The following is an 18764-nucleotide window of genomic DNA, read 5'->3' as shown; positions in this document are numbered from 1 at the left end:
CCACATCTACTTGTGAGGCTGAGTATAGGGCAGTCTTCACAGCTACAGTAGATTGTGTATGGTTGAGGAGACTATTGGCTGATCTTTGTGAGTGTCAGCAGACACCCACCACCATTCTCACTGATAGCCAGAGTGCTATGGCCGTGGCACGAAATCCAGTATTTCATGCACGTACCAAGCACATTGAGATTCATTATCACTATGTCAGAGAGAGGCTACATGTAGGGGAGATTAGTTTATCTTACTGCCCTACACAGGATAATGTTGCAAATCTATTCACAAAGGCTTTACCTCAAGAAAAGTTTGAAGCTTTCCGCAAAGCTTTGGGCTTACTCTCACACAGAGAGTGATCTGCTACCTTGTACAGGTTCACACTTCCACTACAGGGCTCACTTATGGTAGTGCTATGTGTGAACAGGACTTAACCAAGGGCACTTTTTCCCATGTGGTTTTTCCCCTTGGATATCAAGTGTGAAAGGACACTGTAACATATAATATTTTGTACTTCTATATTATATGGATGTGGCACATATGCAAGGGTTGACTTGCATTTTGTGGATACCACACTTTTGGCTCTCTCTCTCTCTCTCTCTCTCTCTCTCTCTCTCTCTCTCTCTCTCATTTCTTTGTGTGAGCTTCTCCATCCTGCACCTAACCCTAATGTGCAGCTTTGTGTGTGTGAGTGTGTGAGTCCAACACCAACACTGGTCGACCCCACCCTCCGCCAACTCCCCCTCTCTTCGCTTCTCTCTGTTCACCCGCTTCTCTCTATTTGCTTCTCTCTCTTCGCTTTGCTCCTCTCACACATGGTCACGGTCATAATGCTTAAACTCTAGATGGCAGTCAAAACTACTCATGATAAAAGGATCTGCAAGGAAAGATGCCCTCAATTCTCACACAACTTGCAATGGTTGTGAAGGGATATGCTGGGAGGTTCACTGAACACATGCTCTTCGCTTCTCTCTGCTCGCCCCAAAAGGACTCGGTCATCTCTCTCTCTCCTCGTAGCCCCCTCCCGCCATTCTCTCTCTCTCTCCCTCTCTCTCTCTCTCTCTCTCTCTCCCGCCTGCTTCCCTCTCCCGCCTGCTGCCTATCTTTCTCTCTCTTCGCAACAGCCCCCCCCCCCCCCCCCCCCCCCCCCCGCGCCTCTCTCTCTGTGGGAAGTGCTGCAGACACGCACATAGCTCTTCCTATGGCCAAGGGTTAATTAATTTTTAACCCAAAACCAGCCTTTTTCAGCCCAAGACAAGATGGAGAGGATCGACATTGAAGCCCTGATCAAGGCAGCCATCCAACAACACAAGAAAGAGACAGACAATGCAATTAATATGGTCAGCCGGAGCCTTCTTGACAAAGTCAAGAAGCTTGAAGCACGGATAGCAGCCCAAGATGCAGAGATCGCAAATCTCAAGAAGGAGATAGAAGAAGCACGTGCTCAACATAAGCTCGAGGAAGGTGAAATTCAACCCGTCATGATGGAGGAGGTGAACACCATCAAGGCCCAAGTGAGAACACTTCAAGAGGGAGAAGAAAAGAAGGCCCGGGAGACCTCCTCGTGGGTGGAGGTGCTCACGAAGACGCAAAAGCAAGTAGATGAAACGGAGAAATGGATATAAGTGGTCAAGAAAGGTAAGAACAAGGAGGCCGAAAGCACATCTACCTCGAAGATTATCAACCTAACCATTGAGGAGGAACAAAGAAGAAAGACAAGGGAACTTCATGTGCGGATCACGGGTCTTAAGGACGATGACAATGTAGAGGAGGAAGCCAAAGATTTATACACACGCATGGGCATTTCGAGGCCTACACACACGGGGGCTTGGAGAGTGGGCAAGAAAACAAGAATGGAGGGGAGAGCTCGAAGGAGAGAGCTCTCATTTTACGCTTTCCCACCTTGGAGGCCAAGAAGGATTTCTTGGCCAAGCGCTCCGCCCTTAAGAAAACGGGCATCTTTTTAGGAGATGACCTTACCTTGGCACAGCTAGCACATATGAGGGAGTGCATGCGGGAGATTAGGGCAGCCAGAGAAAAAGGGAAGCTAGCATTTTACAGAGGAGGCAGAGTGGTGATACTAGAGAGGCGCACCACCTGACAGTGTGAGACCTATGGGACCAGTCTGAGACTTGCAGTATGGAACTGCAACCGAGCATTGAGACTGGATGTGGGGGCCTTTGAGGACAGCTTCAGAGATAGGGACATCATCTTCTACTCGGAGACACATTAGGCACCAGGCAGCACATTACCGAGAGTGGCGGGATACAGATGGGAGACGACTTGTAGACAGGAGGCCCGTTCGAAGCATGGTGGTCGCGGATCTGGAGGAGTTGCAGTTCTTTTTAGAGAGGAGCTTCAGCCACTCATCCATGTTATGCGCCGTGATTAGAGCGCGAGGTACATGTGGGTCAGAGTGAGGGCAGATGAGGGTAGACCCCTATACATTGCTATATGTTACTTTCCACCCCGCACATCTCATTATGCAACGCCCAAGGGGCAATCTCCATATATGATTCTAGATGAGGACATATGGGAGTTCTCCAAGGAGGGAGATGTTATCATACTTGGGGACTTTAATGCTCGAACGGCTCAGTACCAGACCTCCTTCTTTGACACTTTGGAGGAGATGTTGAGAGAGATAGATGTGGAGGAGATGTGCTTGACCCGGAGATCACATGATGAGGTGGAGAGTACTGCGTATGGGAGATACCTCTTGGAGATGGGGACTGCACATGGGCTGGCCATTTTAAATGGCCTAGAGAGGTATCCACTTGCTAGTGGCTTTACTTGCTTTCCACACAAACATGGGGCCAGCTCAGTGAATTATGTTTTAGCCTCGCCAACCTTCATCCCGAGTATCCAGGATTTTGCGATTGGCCCCAGGCCCATCGGAGTTACGGTGGATCATGCACTTCTCTCCTTTACGGTGGATTTCCACTACAGTACCCGCCAGTGTGGGCAGTCCTCCTATCACCCGAGATATACCTTCGGTAGAGAGACTGTTGGAGTATACACCGCAGAGATCTACAGCTTGTTGAGTGCAGAGGATCCACAGAGGCCATTAGCAGAGCTCACACAGATCCTGACAGAGGCTTTACATACAGCTGCAGCGACGGCCTTCCCACACACACAGCCCACAGTACGAAAACGTCCTGGGAGCATGCCCCAGAATAGTTGGTATGATGATGACTGTAGGGAGCTCAGAGCCCGGCTACAGAGAGAGGTGGCCGCACGTGTTACTACATATAGACAGTCACGCATCATCTTCCGATCCCTCATTCGGCGGAAGAAGAGAGCATTCTTAGCTCGGCTGGAGAGAGACATCTATCAGTTGTTTCTGAGTCAGGATTCTGGGGAGGCCTGGAGATTGCTTAGAGAGCACCCCCTGCCTCCGGCCATTACCTCTCCAGATACATGGGGCGAGTATGTAGCCTCCCTCTACACAGTACCAGAGCAGCCACCACTACCGAACCCTCCAGAGCCTTGTCCACCCACTTCTACCTTCTTCACAGCAGAGATGGTGAGGAGGGCCATCAACAGATTGCATACAGGGAAGGCACAGGATCATGAGGGCATTGTAGCCGAGCATTTCATACATGCTAGAGATATGATTGTAGACTTGCTAGCTCTCATGTTTAATAGAGCCATGTGTGAGGGGTTTCCTGGGACTTGGAGTACTTCCACGATTGTGCCGCTACTCAAGTCTGGAGATCCAAGCCTGCTGACTAACTACCGCACCATTATGATTGGTCACTCACTCGCCAAGCTATATGCCTCTATTCTTGAGCAGGAGTTGAGCAGATGGGCAGAGAGACAAGGGACAGGCCGGTTTCAAGAGGAGATTCTCTACTTTGGATCATATCTTTACCCTCAGGGCTATCATTGAGGAGGGCAGAGCACATGGGAGGAGGATCTACTGTGGCTTTGTGGATTTCCGCAAGGCCTTTGACACAGTGCCCAGAGCTATACTGATGCGTAGGCTGCAAGACTTGGGGGTTCCATGTGAGCTCATTTGGGGTATTGTGGCACTTTATGAGACAGTAGTTGGGCAGGTGCGGACTTCAGAGGGTCTCTCCCAGCCACTACACTCCCCTATAGGGGTGAAACAGGGCTGCCCGCTCTCTCCGACTCTATTTGGACTCTACATTGATGAGATCTCTGATTATATTGGGACACGAGGGGACAGAGGAGCCCAGTTGGCTGGCACTTGGATACCTCTGCTCTTATATGCTGATGATATTGTGCTTATAGCAGACTCACCAGAGGGTATGCAGAGGCACTTGGATACTTTACATGCTTATGCACAGTACAGTGGGCTCTCAGTTAACCTTGGTAAGACCAAGGTTATGGTGTTTAACACTACAGCTTTGGTAAGATACAAAATAGGCTATGATTTAATTTGGGTTTTTGCTTACGGGTGACCTTGCTAGTTGGGATAGCAAATGATACCGCAATTGGGAGCGTGATGGCTCTTGACGTAGTCCGTATAGAGTACTAAAAGACTATATAAATAATCATGTTAAAATATCTCTCACCAATTTAACTGAATTAGGGTTTTGTGGTTTGTAGAATATAGTCAAAATGTCCCAAAATCAACATACTGCATTTGTCATTATTCTAATGCACCAAAAGTGTTATTCGATAGCATTAGGTATGTATTTGAGTAATCCAAACTCAATCCATAAGCACCAAGTATTTTGTTGGCAATAATTTTGGCATAATCTCCTTTGTATTTGTAACCGAATCTCTAATTAAAAAGTGTATCTAATATCAATTGTCAATACATGTATGGGTTTGGAGATCAGCGCCTATTTTCACATATGGGCAGGAGACAGTGGAGTATGTTGACTCATACACATATCTTGGAGTGGTGTTCACTGGGCCCACATTTTCCATGAGGGGGACAGCAGAGGCCAGATTGACTAGAGGATATGCAGCACTAGGAGGTCTAGAGAGGATGTGCTCACAAGTACAGTTTCAGGAGCCACGCACTAAGCTGTGGCTTTTTGACACGCTGGTCACATCGGCTATGCTATATGGAGTACAGATCTAGGGGCCTAGCCTAGATCGTCACAGTCGATCAGGATGCACATACGATGGATGAAAATCGATGGACAGACCTCTTGTGTACATGATCTCCAGGATGATTCGGGCTAAGGCCTCGGTACCCCATGAGATTATTAGAGCCGAGATGGGAGCACCACCGATCGTAGTCGACGCTCTTGCCAGATCAGTGTCCTTCATTCATAGCACCTGGAAGCTTCCCCGACACCGGTATGCACGACTTGCTTTAGAGTCCTCTCATCAGCTAGCCATGGAGGGAGACACTTCATGTTGGTATGCGCAGATAGCATCCTGGTTTGAGCTCCACGGGTTCAGCTTAGACAGACTTCCACCCTTCCAGTACTCTCTAGAGGCACCCTCTCTCACCTTGACACATTCTGACATTAGTAGAGTCATCAGACAGGACCTCATTCAGTTGGACACTAGGAGGACATGGCTAGAGCCCTCATAGGAGTTGGGGACGAAGATGGCTTTCTATAGAGACCATCTTCTCCGCACCACTGAGGATGCTTTATACTTAGACCGAGCTACATGGATACCCATCTGTCTCATGGATTGAGGTGCGCCATTGGGCAGATCCGCACCTCTTCACATCAGTTAGAGATAGAGACAGGCAGATTTAGAGGCATACCTCCAAGGGACAGGATTTGTTAGATTTGTTGGATAGAGCCAGAGACGGAGGAGCACTACATCTGTCGCTGCACAGCATATTATGAGATTCAAGGGCACTACCATTGCCTTTTCAGAGAGGGATTTGGACCACTCGCTAGAGTCATGGACTATTGTGATCAGCGATGCTTGGGTTTTTATCTCCTGGAGATCCGCAGGCTCAGAGAGTCCATTATCAGGAGCAGACGCCCGACTGGCAGGGAGTCCACACAGATACAGATTACTGACTTCCTTAGAGGGACTACCTGGGAGGACACACAGCCGACAGCCCAGCAGTGGGCACCCTGTGGGACTCTACTTGAGAGAGCTATCCAGTTAGGCAGATCTCGACACCCGAGGGTTCGCGGATCCTCACATCGGAGACGGTGCCTACACCGGAGGATTCAGAGCATCATTGCGAGGCATCGGGCTCGTCCGACCAAGCATCTCACTATGGCAGATATCCAGACCATCCGGCAGAGACCCATGCTAGAGCTCCTAGGATGATTACGTCTCCAGCCATATACTGTTGTACTCATTGTCACTTTTGTACTCCCCCATATTCATGTATTCATGTATCCATGTACTCATGTACCCCATTTTGACTAGTAGCATTAGCTTCTCACTCTCCCTAGTTGCTGCTTCCGGATGCCCCCTACTGATGTATTGTAGGGCTAGATACTTACCTTCAATTCTTTCTTTTCTTTTCCAGACAGTGTATCAGATGTCACATGGTTGTAACTTTGATCTCATAGGTCACTTTGGCCTTTTGAAGTCGTTAATATAACATTTCATCTCATCTCTCTCTCTCTCTCTCTCTCTCTCTCTCTCTCTCTCTCTCTCTCTCTCTCTCTCTCTCTCTCTCTCTCTCTTAATATCGACCATGTATGATATCTTATATCCCTCTTATGGCACTGGATGGAGTTAGACATAGATCTGCATAGCATGCTTGTACCACCCCTTCAGCATATAGAGATGCATCTTGCCTTAGCACTCCATCCACATCCCCACCCCCCTTACATTGTTTGTATATGGGCTCCACCGATCCATGATGATTCACAGTTGTATCCAGACACATGCACACTTTTTCTTTTGTTTCTTTTCTTCCGATGACCGGAAGAACACAGTTGTATTATCTTTTGTCTCATAGGCCGACTTTGGCCTCTCGTAGACGTTAATATATCTTTCTTTCTTTCTTTCTTTCTTTCTAGGGCATTATGGCCTTTTGAAGACGTTAATATAACATTTCATCTCTCTCTCTCTCTCTCTCTCTCTCTCTCTCTCTCTCTCTAGCCATCACAGAGCAGGAGTCGAGGAGAGAGATGAGGAGACTTACTCGCCGCAAAAGGCGGGCCTTCGCAAAGATACACGAGCTAGAGATCTTCCATTTCTTCATGAGTAGAGATAGCCCTATCTCGTGGCGGCACTTCAGAGAGCCCCGGACACCGACACCCATTGCAGACCCACAGACATGGCACACATATGCAGAGGGCCTATACCATGCCCCACAGCAGCCACCTATACCTCAGCCACACAAGAGCCTTGACCTACCACAGCTAGCTTCTTTCCCCACTTGATGGTAAAGGAAGCTATCCGCCGCCGACCATATGGGCCTACAGGGTGAGCATCCCATATATGCAGTAGATTCTTTGGCTCCTTTTCTTGCACACCTGTTTAACAGGGCACTAGCAGAAGTTTGCCTACGGAGTGAAAGATGCACACCATTGTGCTGATCCACAAAACAGGGGATATACTCGATCCGAGCAACTACAGGACGGTTATGGTTGGCCACCTGTTGGCCAAACTCTATGGTGCAGTGTTGGAGCAAGAGCTTAGCTTATATGCTGAGCGAGCAGGTTTACGCTCATTAGGGCAGGCAGGCTTCAGGAGAGCTTTCCACTGACCATGTATTCACTTTGAGATGTATGATTAATCAAGCCAGAGTGAAGAAGAGAAAGCTCTATTGCTACTTTGTGGATTTCCGCAAGGCATTTGACACAGTACCACGAGAGAGGCTCTTTCAGCACCTGCAGTCTCTTGGCATACCAGCAGATATGACATGGGGCATCTATGCATTATATGAGCAAGTTTTTGGGCGAGTCAGATGCCCAGGAGGTATGTCCGAGACTATTGCTAGCACCATTGGTGTGAAGCAAGGATGCCCACTTTCCCCCACGCTATTTGGGTTATACATTGTTGAGGTGGCTGACTTCATTACATGGGGAGGTGGAGATGGAGTTGGCCTAGCAGGTACCTCAGTACATATTATGCTTTATGCTGATGATATTGTATTAGTGTCTGAGTCTCCAGGAGGTCTACAGCATCATCTACATGCACTCGATGATTTCTGCACACAGAGGGGTCTTACTGTGAACCTTGGGAAAACCAAGGTTATGGTCTTTCATACATCGAGACAGGGCAGGAGTCAACTGACATTCACTCTCGCAGGACGCCAGGTGGAGGTGGTGACATCATACGTGTACCTAGGGGTTACCTTCTCTGCAGCAACCACGCGCTTCACCATGGGTTCAGCAGCCAGAGCTAGATTGACACGGGGGTATGCAGCATTGGCTATGCTAGAGAGACAGTGCCACCAGGCGCATTTTCAAGAGCCCCGGACGAAGGGGCGGCTATTTGACACATTAGTCACACCGGCACAAATGTATCGAGCACCCGTATGGGCGCCAGGCCTTGCTACCCATTGGTGGACACAAATAGAGAGACCACAGACCCTCATGATGGCACGCATGATACGCAGCAAACCGTTAGTACCCCATGACATTATCCGAGCAGAGTTTGCTGTGCCTCCTATGATGGTAGAGGCCATATTCCAAACTATATGCCTGCTAGACAGATTCAGAGAGATGCCACAGGACAGATTGTCATATAGAGCTCATGTTGAAAGTTTACACATGGAACTTTTGTAACACGTTGGTTTCAAAGACCCATTGGGTCTGTTTTGTAGACACTTAATCTCTCTCTCTCTCTCTCTCTCTCGCCTGCCAGCCAGCCAACCATCATCAGTTTCTTCCGGACCCAGAAGGTGGAGGACACCGATATAGTGAATCTTATGGACCCACCTCAAGCTGCTCTGGACCCACCTCGCCGCAAAGCAGTTACCTCGGACCGGGCCTTCACGCTCTAGCGTGCCCGACACCCCTAGCCGTCGGCCACGATCTCCTCATCAGCTCCAAATCCAGGACATGCTCCATTGCCATCGAGCTACCTTTCCACGTGACATAGCTGAGGGAGACCTCTTGTCCAAACTCATTAGCCCCATGCTTGATATTTTGAAGAGTGGTATACCATCTATTGGGGGGTGATGCTGCTCTCATGTTTCTATGTTCCTAGTATTCCATGATGAGTTTCTATGGACAGTTTTGCATTGCCCCGGTGAGATAGCTATGTTTATGTTTTGTTTTCCATTCCATGATGAGATATGCCATGGACATTATTGTATCACTTTGGTCTCATAGGCCCATTGGGTCTTTAGTAGACGCTTAATATATCTTTCTTTCCCATTGAGCAGATCTTGGAGAGGCAAGAGCCACCTTCCCACGCCTGGCAGATCTGTAGAGCCTTCTACAAGCTAACCCCATGCTCGATATCCTTGATGGCCCCCTCCCCCTACCAGATTAACTCCATAGATTGTATGATGATCATGGTCCCACTTTGTATCATATGGCTCGATTTTGACATTCCCAGCTCATAGCTCTCGTCTTTGTTTTCTTTTGTACCATGATGAAATTACATGGACACTATTGTATCATTTTTGATCTCATAGACCCATTGGGTCTTTTGATCAGAATCCATGGACAGTTTTGTATCACCCAGTGAGTTAGCTATGTTTTGTTTCTATTTTATTTTCCATTCCATGATGAAATATGCCATGGACATTATTGTATCACTTTGGTCTCATAGGCCCATTGGGTCTTTAGTAGACACTTAATCTTTCTTTCTTTCTTTCTCTCTTATTTTCCATTGAGATAGTTTTGATTTGTTCTATGTTATTTTCCATTCCATGATGAGATATGCCATTGCCATTATTGTATCACTTTGGTCTCATAAGCCCATCGGGTCTTTAGTAGACGCTTAATATTTCTCTCTCTCCTCTCTCTCTCTCTCTCTCTCTCTCTCTCTCTCGCTCATACTCGTCAACCCCATGCTTGACATTTTGGAGAGTGGTATACCATCTACTCAGAGCTGATGTTGCTCCCATGTTTTTATGTTCTTAGTTTTCCATGACGAGTTTCCATGGACAGTTTTGTATCACCCCAGTGAGATAGCTATATTTATGTTTTCATTCTGTTTTATTTTCCATTCCATGATGAGATATGCCATGGACATTATTGTACCACTTTGGTCTCATAGGCCCATTGGGTCTTTAGTAGATGCTTAATATATCATTCTTTCTTTCTATCTCTCTCTCTCAACACCACACCCATCAACGAGGGGTCACCATTGAGAGAGCATGCCAGATCCGACAACAGGTCCACGCCCACCCAAGTGCAAACCCTCAACACAGCAGCTCCAGATCCGGGACATACTTGAGCGGTATCGAACCCCCCCCCCTCCCCCACCACTACGCAGTGGATGTGCCTCACCTCATAGATGTAAATGTGGATGGCATAGACACACCCGCTACATGATGTACACATGCCCCAAGGCCCAAAGCCTTGGGGCTTTAGCTAGGCAGCATTATTTTGTCTTTTTTGTCTGTTTAACCAGTTTTTTGTAACACATAATCTTTGTAAGCCCTTATTTCTCATACCTTATGGTCTTTTGAAGACGTTTAATAGAACTTCCTTTCTCATGATCCAAATTAAGCCATCGGTGCCACATAACATTGTACTAGCAAAGTTTGGGTGGCCCCACTAGTCATAGAGACGCCCTCTTCCAGACTATCACCAATATCCAACATGTATATACACTTGACAAGGATCCCTCACAAGGCTGGCACCAATCTTCTACGTGGTTACATCAGGACACGGAAAGGGAGCACGTTAGGCTAGCTTGATTACCCCCTCCTCATAAGTACCATCACCATCATTATCCTCGCTACAGCATGGTACTCCAGGTAGTTGAGTGGTTTGATGCACACAGCCTCCACATGGATCGTCTCCCCCCTTTTCAATATAGTCAGGACTCTGCATTCCCCCCCTCTCACGGCAAGAGATCAACTGGATTATCTGGTCAGATCTACTTGGGCTTCACATACATCATACACAGGTATCTCCTTCCTCAGAGCTTTGCATGAGATCCCAACTTTAAAGGGACCAATTCCAAAGATTTTCAGGGGATGGATTCATTGAGAACCCGAGATACAGGCAGTATCCTCTCATTGCCTCCAAGTTAAGACTCGCAGAGCTGATGATACCTCGCAAGAGGATCGGTATGCAAAGTACCCACCACAAGGACAAGTGGAAGATGAAGCGCGCTACATGCTTAGGTGCCTGGCCTCCTGTGAGATATAGGGAAGATTCCATTGCCTCTTCCGAGAGGGGTTTGGTCAACTCGCACAAGTGATGCAATATGATGATCCGAGATGCCTAGGCATGTGCTTGTTGGAGCTTAGATAGCATAGTTATGTACTACGCAAACCGAGAGGCATAGAAATGTGCTTTAAAAAGTAGCACGAGGTGGCCTCAGGAGAAAAGTGTTAGTGGTATGGTGGGTGGTTTTATTGTGGGCTAAGAAGAAGACAACAACACACGGGGCCAGGTGGCGCATGGATCAAGTGAAGAGGGCAGCAGCAGCATAGCATTGTGGGCTAAGGAGATGGTGGGGAAGGGGGAGATGGGGTCACGGAGGAGGTGAGAGGAGGTGAAGGGGAGAGAGGCCCGAGGGGGTTGTCGGCTGCATGGGTGGTGGGTGGTAGCTGCATGAACACAGGGGGAGGAGGGGCTGCGTGTGGGGGGGGAAGGGGGAGGTGGGGTCGAGGAGGAGGCGAGAGGAGGAAGTGAAGGGAAGAGGGGGTTGTTGTCTGCGCGGGTGGTGGGCGGTAGCTGCATGAACGCAAGAGGAGGAGGGGCTGCGTGCCCGCAGAGGGAGAGGGAATTTAGGGGTTTTTTTATTAAATAATTAATTAATAGAGGAACAGGAGAAAGGGGGAGGGGGGGAGGGAGGGGGTTAAGTGTAAGAAACTTTTGGGAAGTCAAGTCCCCAACCCCAACCAGCTCAAAACACGGTCCACCTTGCTTTTGCCCTCCCCCCTACACACTACCAGTGCATCACAGCCCTTCCTCCTGCTTCCAATTAAACACTTGGCCTATCTTTCACTTCATCGCCCTTACGTCCACAAGACTTTTCCACAACTGACCCCTTTGTCTACCTGGCTCCATTACCACCTGACCCTCACTATGGCTGCTTAGCCTCAGAACCACCACCACCCCACCGGAGCCCCTTACAGGAAAACACTACATGACTTCTGTCACACGCATGCCCGTGCCATGGCTAAACATCTGCATGAACAATCTTAATCCCTAACTAATCATCAGTTAAGTCAATCATCAGCAGAAGCATAAGTATCATCAGCATTAGCATCTACAGCATCATCCTCATCGCCCTTACGTCCACAAGACTTTTCCACAGCTGACCCCTTTGTCTATCTGGCTTCATTACCACCTGACCTTCACTATGGCTGCTTAGCCTCAGAGCCACCACCACCCCACCGGAGCCCCTTACAGGAAAACGCTACATGACTTCTGTCACATGCACACCCATGCCATGGCTAAACATCTGCGTGAACAATCTTAATCCCTAACTAATCATCAATTAAGTCAATCATCAGTAGAAGCATAAGTACCATCAGATAAGTATCATCAGCATTAGCATCTACAGCATCATCCTCATCATCATCAACATCAGGGTCATTATCAGCAACATTTACATCATCACCATCACCAAGAGGGGCTTGGGACCCCTGTCGGCAGCCAGCAAAGCAGTGTAGGCAGCCAGCAAAGAGACCAAACAGCAGGTGGTAGGCGACTGGAGACAAGGCAACATCTGTGGGCAGCATTTGCAGCAGATTAGGGATTTTTTACATGTTTTCATGTCCACAAAGGCCGACAGTCTCTACAGCTGCTGGACTAGCATCCCTCACATATATATATAAGCAAAAGGCATAATTCAGTCCGTCATCAAGTCATCCTCATCATTCATAAGTCTAGTCATCAATTAGCATGTAGAAAGGGGCCAAAAGGTCACCCCTATGGGGCTGACCAAGGCCCAAGCATGTACATAAAATCAGTCACCCTTTTGTACCATATTAATACAGAAAAACCCTGACACCAATCTCTCTCTTCTTCTCTCTCCTCTGTCTTAATCATGTGTTAATCAGCATCAATGTTCTTAATCAAGCTTAGGGCTGTCGATCAGTACAGGAAGGCTTCCGCACATGCAAAAACTTCCCCAGCACGTTACCCTGCCTGGGCCCTCAACCTCCTTCTAGACTTGCTTCTTCATCAACCCTTGCCCTCCCTTCACAAACAGACCAGACTCTTCTTTGCACCGCTTCTTCATTGGCCCTATTATGTACCTAGACAATAATCTATGGATTAGGGATCTAATCCAGCAGGGTTAGGGGGCCCCGGGATTAGGGATTAGCAAGTTGATACTTGGCTAGGATTCATGGATTGATAATACAAGCTTAATGGCCTTTTGTAGTGAGTTAGCTATTCTCTGTCATAGTTATCACTATATAAGAGAGAACTTGGGTTATTATGAGAGAAAGTTGTGTGGATCCACCACTATAAAGGCCTGGCTTGGACCAAGAGAGCAGACATGCTCATGCCACACACATGGTGAATATGTAGGTTGGCATGTGAAAGGCCTACAGGCAGGCTTCAGTGGTATGGGACCCCGCCAGAGTTAGACACGGACCTATGGGATTGTGCAAGAAGCCCTAGCCTTGGCTCGGAGGAGATCAATGGAGGCTTGTGGTGGTTGAGTGAGAGGTGAGCTAGCTTGTTACCTCATGATTTCGTTAAGGACTAACCTTGGTTTTCAGCTGTGTTTAGGGAGATTCACAGATGGACTTTAAAGGTCCCCCTCATGATCACACAGCATGCAGTTTATCAGTCACCTTCTACAAATAAAACCCAAGCACTGCCTTCATTATGTGACAAAACAAGATTAAAAAGAGATATTGATGGGAGCAGCTACTGACTATTACACCTCCACACAAAAAAGACTTCACACCAAATATGAAGTTCAATCTACCTGCAGCCTGAACTTGAGAAGCAAAGACGATGCAACTCCTCTAAGGTCTCCCGGAAGACATGGAAACATGGTGAATGTGAAACTATACAAATACATTTATCTACATAAGAATTTGGTGGAATTCGATAGGCTTGAGCAACATCGTCATCAACTGGATCACGGAAAGCAACACAGCTTACATAGATTTTGGATCCATCACCATCTGTTTCAACAAACAAGCCCAACTTCTCTAAGTGAAATTCCATGCACCAAGGTGTACATGAAAAGAACATTGATAACACCAACAAAACCTGACCTGTGAGGACAATGGGGTAGCTGCGAGGCTGGCTGGTCTCATCTCCGACAGTAGGACCAGACGAGTAAAACTCCACCCCAGCAGGTAATACGCACTGTTACACCAACACAATAAAATCAAAGTAAAGACACAACAAAGTAACAAAAATACTTCAATGAAACAGCCTGCCAGTTGCTCAATCTTGTTTATGAACTCTCTCTCTCTTTCAGACCATCAAAGATGCCCTCTTTCAGACCGTCACTTACATTTAGCATGTATACACTCGTAACATAGATCCCTTCCCATGGCTAGCACTAGATTCCTTTATGCAGATGTATCGCAAGAGGGAGAGGAAGTGGGTGAGAAGAGCTGGATTGCCCTCCTCCTCATCCACAGCCACCACCATTACTGACACATGCATGGTATTCGGATGTAGTTCAGTGGTTTCACATACAGATGGACCGTCTCCATACAAATACACACATCATATCATGATTGGCCAGCTCAGGGTATCCTCCCACCGCCTCAAAGTAGACTGGCAAAGCCGAGAATATTCCACAAGAGGAGATGACATGCACAGTAGGCACCACGGGAGCCGTGAAGGACGAGACCCATCATATGTTTAGCTGTCAGGCTATCTATGAGATATGGGGAGATTCCACTACCTCTTCAAAGAGGGATTCGGGCCACTCGCACGATTGACTCAGTAGGAAGTTCAGAGATGCTTGGGCATGTACGTGATGGAGCTCACTCGACACACCGATGTAGTGCAGCATGCAGAGACACAAGCCCAACCCCAACAGGACACCTCCCAGAGAGCCATCACAGATTTCTTTGTAGCACATGCATCCACATCATAGTCCACCACACATCCCAGTGCCTCTGCTCCAAATTCAGAGCCCACCACCCATACCCATGCTCTAGCTTCGTGCCCAAAGGAGTTCTTAGCGAGAGAGCTCGATCCATTCTATGAGCCAGATGCCCCCAACTGAGAGCATCAGAATCCTCCACCACACAGACAAATCCATGAGTTTCTCCGCCGACACGGGCTCACCCGAGGTTATGCTGCCCTTGCATTGATGGAGCATCAGGCTCACGTCCAGGAGCCTCGCACCAAAGCATGGCTATTTGACACCTTAGTCACCCCAGCTATGATGTATGCAGCACCAGTAGGGGCCCCTATGTTAGACATCATCTCCTTGTTGTTGGCTTCTTGTGTGGTGTCCTATTTTAGCCTCTAGGGCTGACCATGTTAGCTAGAGGGGCTGGTCACCCCTCACATATTTTTCCCATATTTTATTGCCACTTTATGGAGTCTTGGGCACTTTTTCCCTAATCGTGAGCTGGTCGGCTGCCTACATCTGGCCATATATATAGCCAACCATACCCTCACTCTTTTAAATTTTTCATTGCTTAGCATTGTTTGCTGCAGTCCCTCACATACGAGGCTTTCTCCCCTCTTGCTCGGGACATGTATTCTTGGTTGATGATATTGAGAGTAGGTTTACACCTGTGTTTCCTCTCCATCTTTCTCTCTCACTCTCTCTCTCCTGTGTTTCCACTTTCCCATCTTCCATTGTGCATTCTATCATCCTAACCTCTCCAAATATGATTGGCGTCAGATGGAAAGAACGCAGATCCTCATGACCTCTAGGATGATTGGTAGGAAACCATCAATACCACACGAGATCATCAAAGCAAAGCTTGCAATGCCCCCCATGATGGTAGAGGCTCTATTTCAGACCATAGCCTACATCAAAGGCATGGGTCCAAAGAGACTACCCCGCTTGCCCATGGAGTAATCACAGAGTGTTGCCACAGAGGGCCATCACCCATCATGGTATGGTGCAGTAGATGAGTGGTTCTCAGCACATGGGCTCGACATGGATAGATAGGACCTTCTCGCGCCGGCTCAGTTTTACCACCTTGAGCACCATGTCACACCGGCCCATGAGGGATGTATTAGGGTGATATGAGAGCTCTCTGCTCATGTACCTAGATCAGATTTTACAGTTCTAGATTTTTGTTATCTTTCTTTTTTACTATTTTGTACCCAAGATGATGTACCTCATGGATATGATGTAACGTTTTGGTCTCATAGGTCATTTTGGCCTTTTGAAGAAGTTAATACAGCTTTCTTTCTTTCTCTCTCATGAGATGATATGGGGCATGATGGCACTATATGAGGCAGTACTCGGCCGAGTATGTGCACCTAGTGGGACCTCGGGAGATATATGTAGCACTATTGGGGTTAAGCAGGGCTGCCCACTCTCACCTACACTCTTTGGCCTATACATTGATGAGATCACAGTATTTGTGAATAGTTTCGGAGGTAGAGGTTCACCATTGGCTCAGACAGTAGTGCCCATATTGTTATATGATGACGACATTGTCTTGATCTCAGATTCAGCCGAGGGTTTACACAAACAATGCATTGGACTGATTTTGCAGGGAGAGAGACCTTACGGTCAATTTGGGCAAAACCAAGGTTATGGTCTTCAACACATCTTATGCAATCGCCTCACGATTTTCTTTCATATACAGAGATGCCCCAGTGGAGATTGTGCAGAAGTATGTGTATCTAGGAGTCATTTTTACAAGCCCTTTGTTCTACATGACCATAACTGCCACTAACCAACTTGCGAGGGGGCATGCCTCCCTAGCCTGTATGGAGAGACAACGTTTCCAGGCACATTTCCAAGAACCTTGCACTAAGTTCTAGTTCTTTGATACTCTAGTACAACTAGTAGTTATGTATGGTGCAACCTTTTGGGGGCCAGGCCAGATGCCTTTTTTCAAACTGTCACTTATATTCAGCATGTATACACGCTTGACAGAGATTGCCTCCCACGACTAGCACTAGAGTCCTCTATGCAATTATATTGCAAGAGGGAGAGGGAGCCATTGAGACAAGCTGGACTGCCCCCCTCCTCAGCGACACGGCCACCACCATTACCGATACATGCATGGTACTCCAAGGTAGTAGAGTGGCTTCATGCACATAGCATACAGATGGACCGTCTCCCCCCATTTCAATATAGCCCAGATTCCCCCTACCTTGATCTCTCACCACAGGGGATCAACCGGATCATCCGGTAGGATGGATTCTTTGAGATCCCGGATACATACAGATACACATGTCACATGCTATGCGTATCACGATCGGCCAGCTCAGGGTATCCTCCCACTGCCTCAAAGTAGAGACTGGCAAAGCTGAGCATATCCCACATGAGGAGAGGACATGCACAGTATGCATGACAGGAGCAATAGAGGATGAGGCCCATTATATGTTCAGCTGCTCGGCTTACTATGAGATACAGGGGAGATTCCACTGCCTCTTCCAAGAGGGATTCGGATGACTCACACAGGTGATACAGTTTGAGGATCAGAGGTGCTTGGGCATGTACTTGATGGAGCTCATACAACACAGGGATGTAGTGTTGAGGCAGCATGCTAAGAGACAACCCCGGCTCCGACAGGACACCTCAGAGAGAGCCATCACAGATTTCTTTGTGGTACACATCCACATCAGAATCCACTACCCACAATAGTTCCTCTACTACGACATCAAAGTCCACCACCCGTACCCACGCTCCAGCTCCACGCCCTAGAGGAGTTCTTAGCGAGAGAGCTCGATCGATTTTGCGAGCCAGACGTCCTTGACCTAGAGCATCAGGACCCTCCACCACACAGACAGATTTGTGAGGTTCTCCGTCAACATGACACACTCCCATCACAGAGACCTGACATTCACTCCACCATTGATGGGATCTCTCTCCTTGATACCGCTCATTTTAGACTTCACCATCTCGCCCCACCCCATTGGTGTGGCGGGTGATCATGCCTACCTAGCCTTCTCCCTCACATGCCAATACACTACTCATCCACCTACCTTACCATGCCGTCACCACCCGAGATACCACTTCACCAAGGAGACTTCCTCGGTCTACTCTAATCACATCTTCCGCATCATCTCCGACCTCGATCCACACATCCCACTTCACCAGGGAGACCTCCTCGGTCTACTCTAATCACATCTTCCACATCATCTCCGACCTCAATCCACACATCCCACTTGATGAGCTTACCACAGCTTGCAGCATCCTTTCACACATCCGCGGTAGCCGCCTTTTCACACACCAGAGCCACTCCCCGACCCCAGATGGGACTGTTCCACAGAACAGTTGGTATGATGAGGAATGCCGAAAGACCCATGCCCACCTGCAGAGCATGCAGAGCAGGAGATCGCTCTCAGCTCCACCACTCACCAATAGGCGCAAGCGATCTTCCAACGCCTCACGCGGAGGAGGAAGCATGCCTATCTAGCCACACTTGAGTAGGAGCTATACCAGATGTTTTTGGAACGGGACTACATGAAGGCCTAGAGGCTCTTCCAGGATCGTCACACCGACTCCGATTACCTTGACTGACACTTGGCATACCTATGCCACCTCCCTTTACCACATCCCCAGAAAGCCACCTCTCCCTCAGCCTCACCCCCCCCCCTCCGCCCCCATTCCTCCTTCCACTTGAGTTTGGTTAGAGATGCCATTGACAGGATGTA

General features: G+C 48.1%; 1 protein-coding gene across 2 annotated transcripts in view; it reads right to left on the bottom strand.

Moving 5' to 3' along the window:
• Positions 1-18764, bottom strand: part of SCD1 (stomatal cytokinesis defective / SCD1 protein (SCD1)) — a 194191-nt gene that overhangs the window by 163232 nt on the left and 12195 nt on the right. Inside the window, exons 2-4 of one of the 2 annotated variants that reach the window (XM_086799539.1) lie at positions 14222-14315; positions 14106-14128; positions 13927-14008 (exon numbers count right to left, since the gene is read on the bottom strand). Coding sequence is in view for 1 of the 2 variants with exons in the window: in XM_086799538.1 (XP_086655664.1) it covers positions 13927-14128; positions 14222-14315 (296 nt within the window). In the remaining variant the exon portion in view is untranslated. Of the gene's footprint in view, positions 1-13926; positions 14129-14221; positions 14316-18764 lie in introns of both variants that reach the window. The other variant, XM_086799538.1, reaches the window with a different exon arrangement.

This window comes from Cibotium barometz, chromosome 6, assembly GCF_041138505.1.
Source record: "Cibotium barometz isolate CiBa-2024 chromosome 6, ASM4113850v1, whole genome shotgun sequence".
NCBI classification, from domain to species: domain Eukaryota; kingdom Viridiplantae; phylum Streptophyta; class Polypodiopsida; order Cyatheales; family Cibotiaceae; genus Cibotium; species Cibotium barometz.
This window is presented reverse-complemented; position numbering and strand designations above follow the sequence as displayed.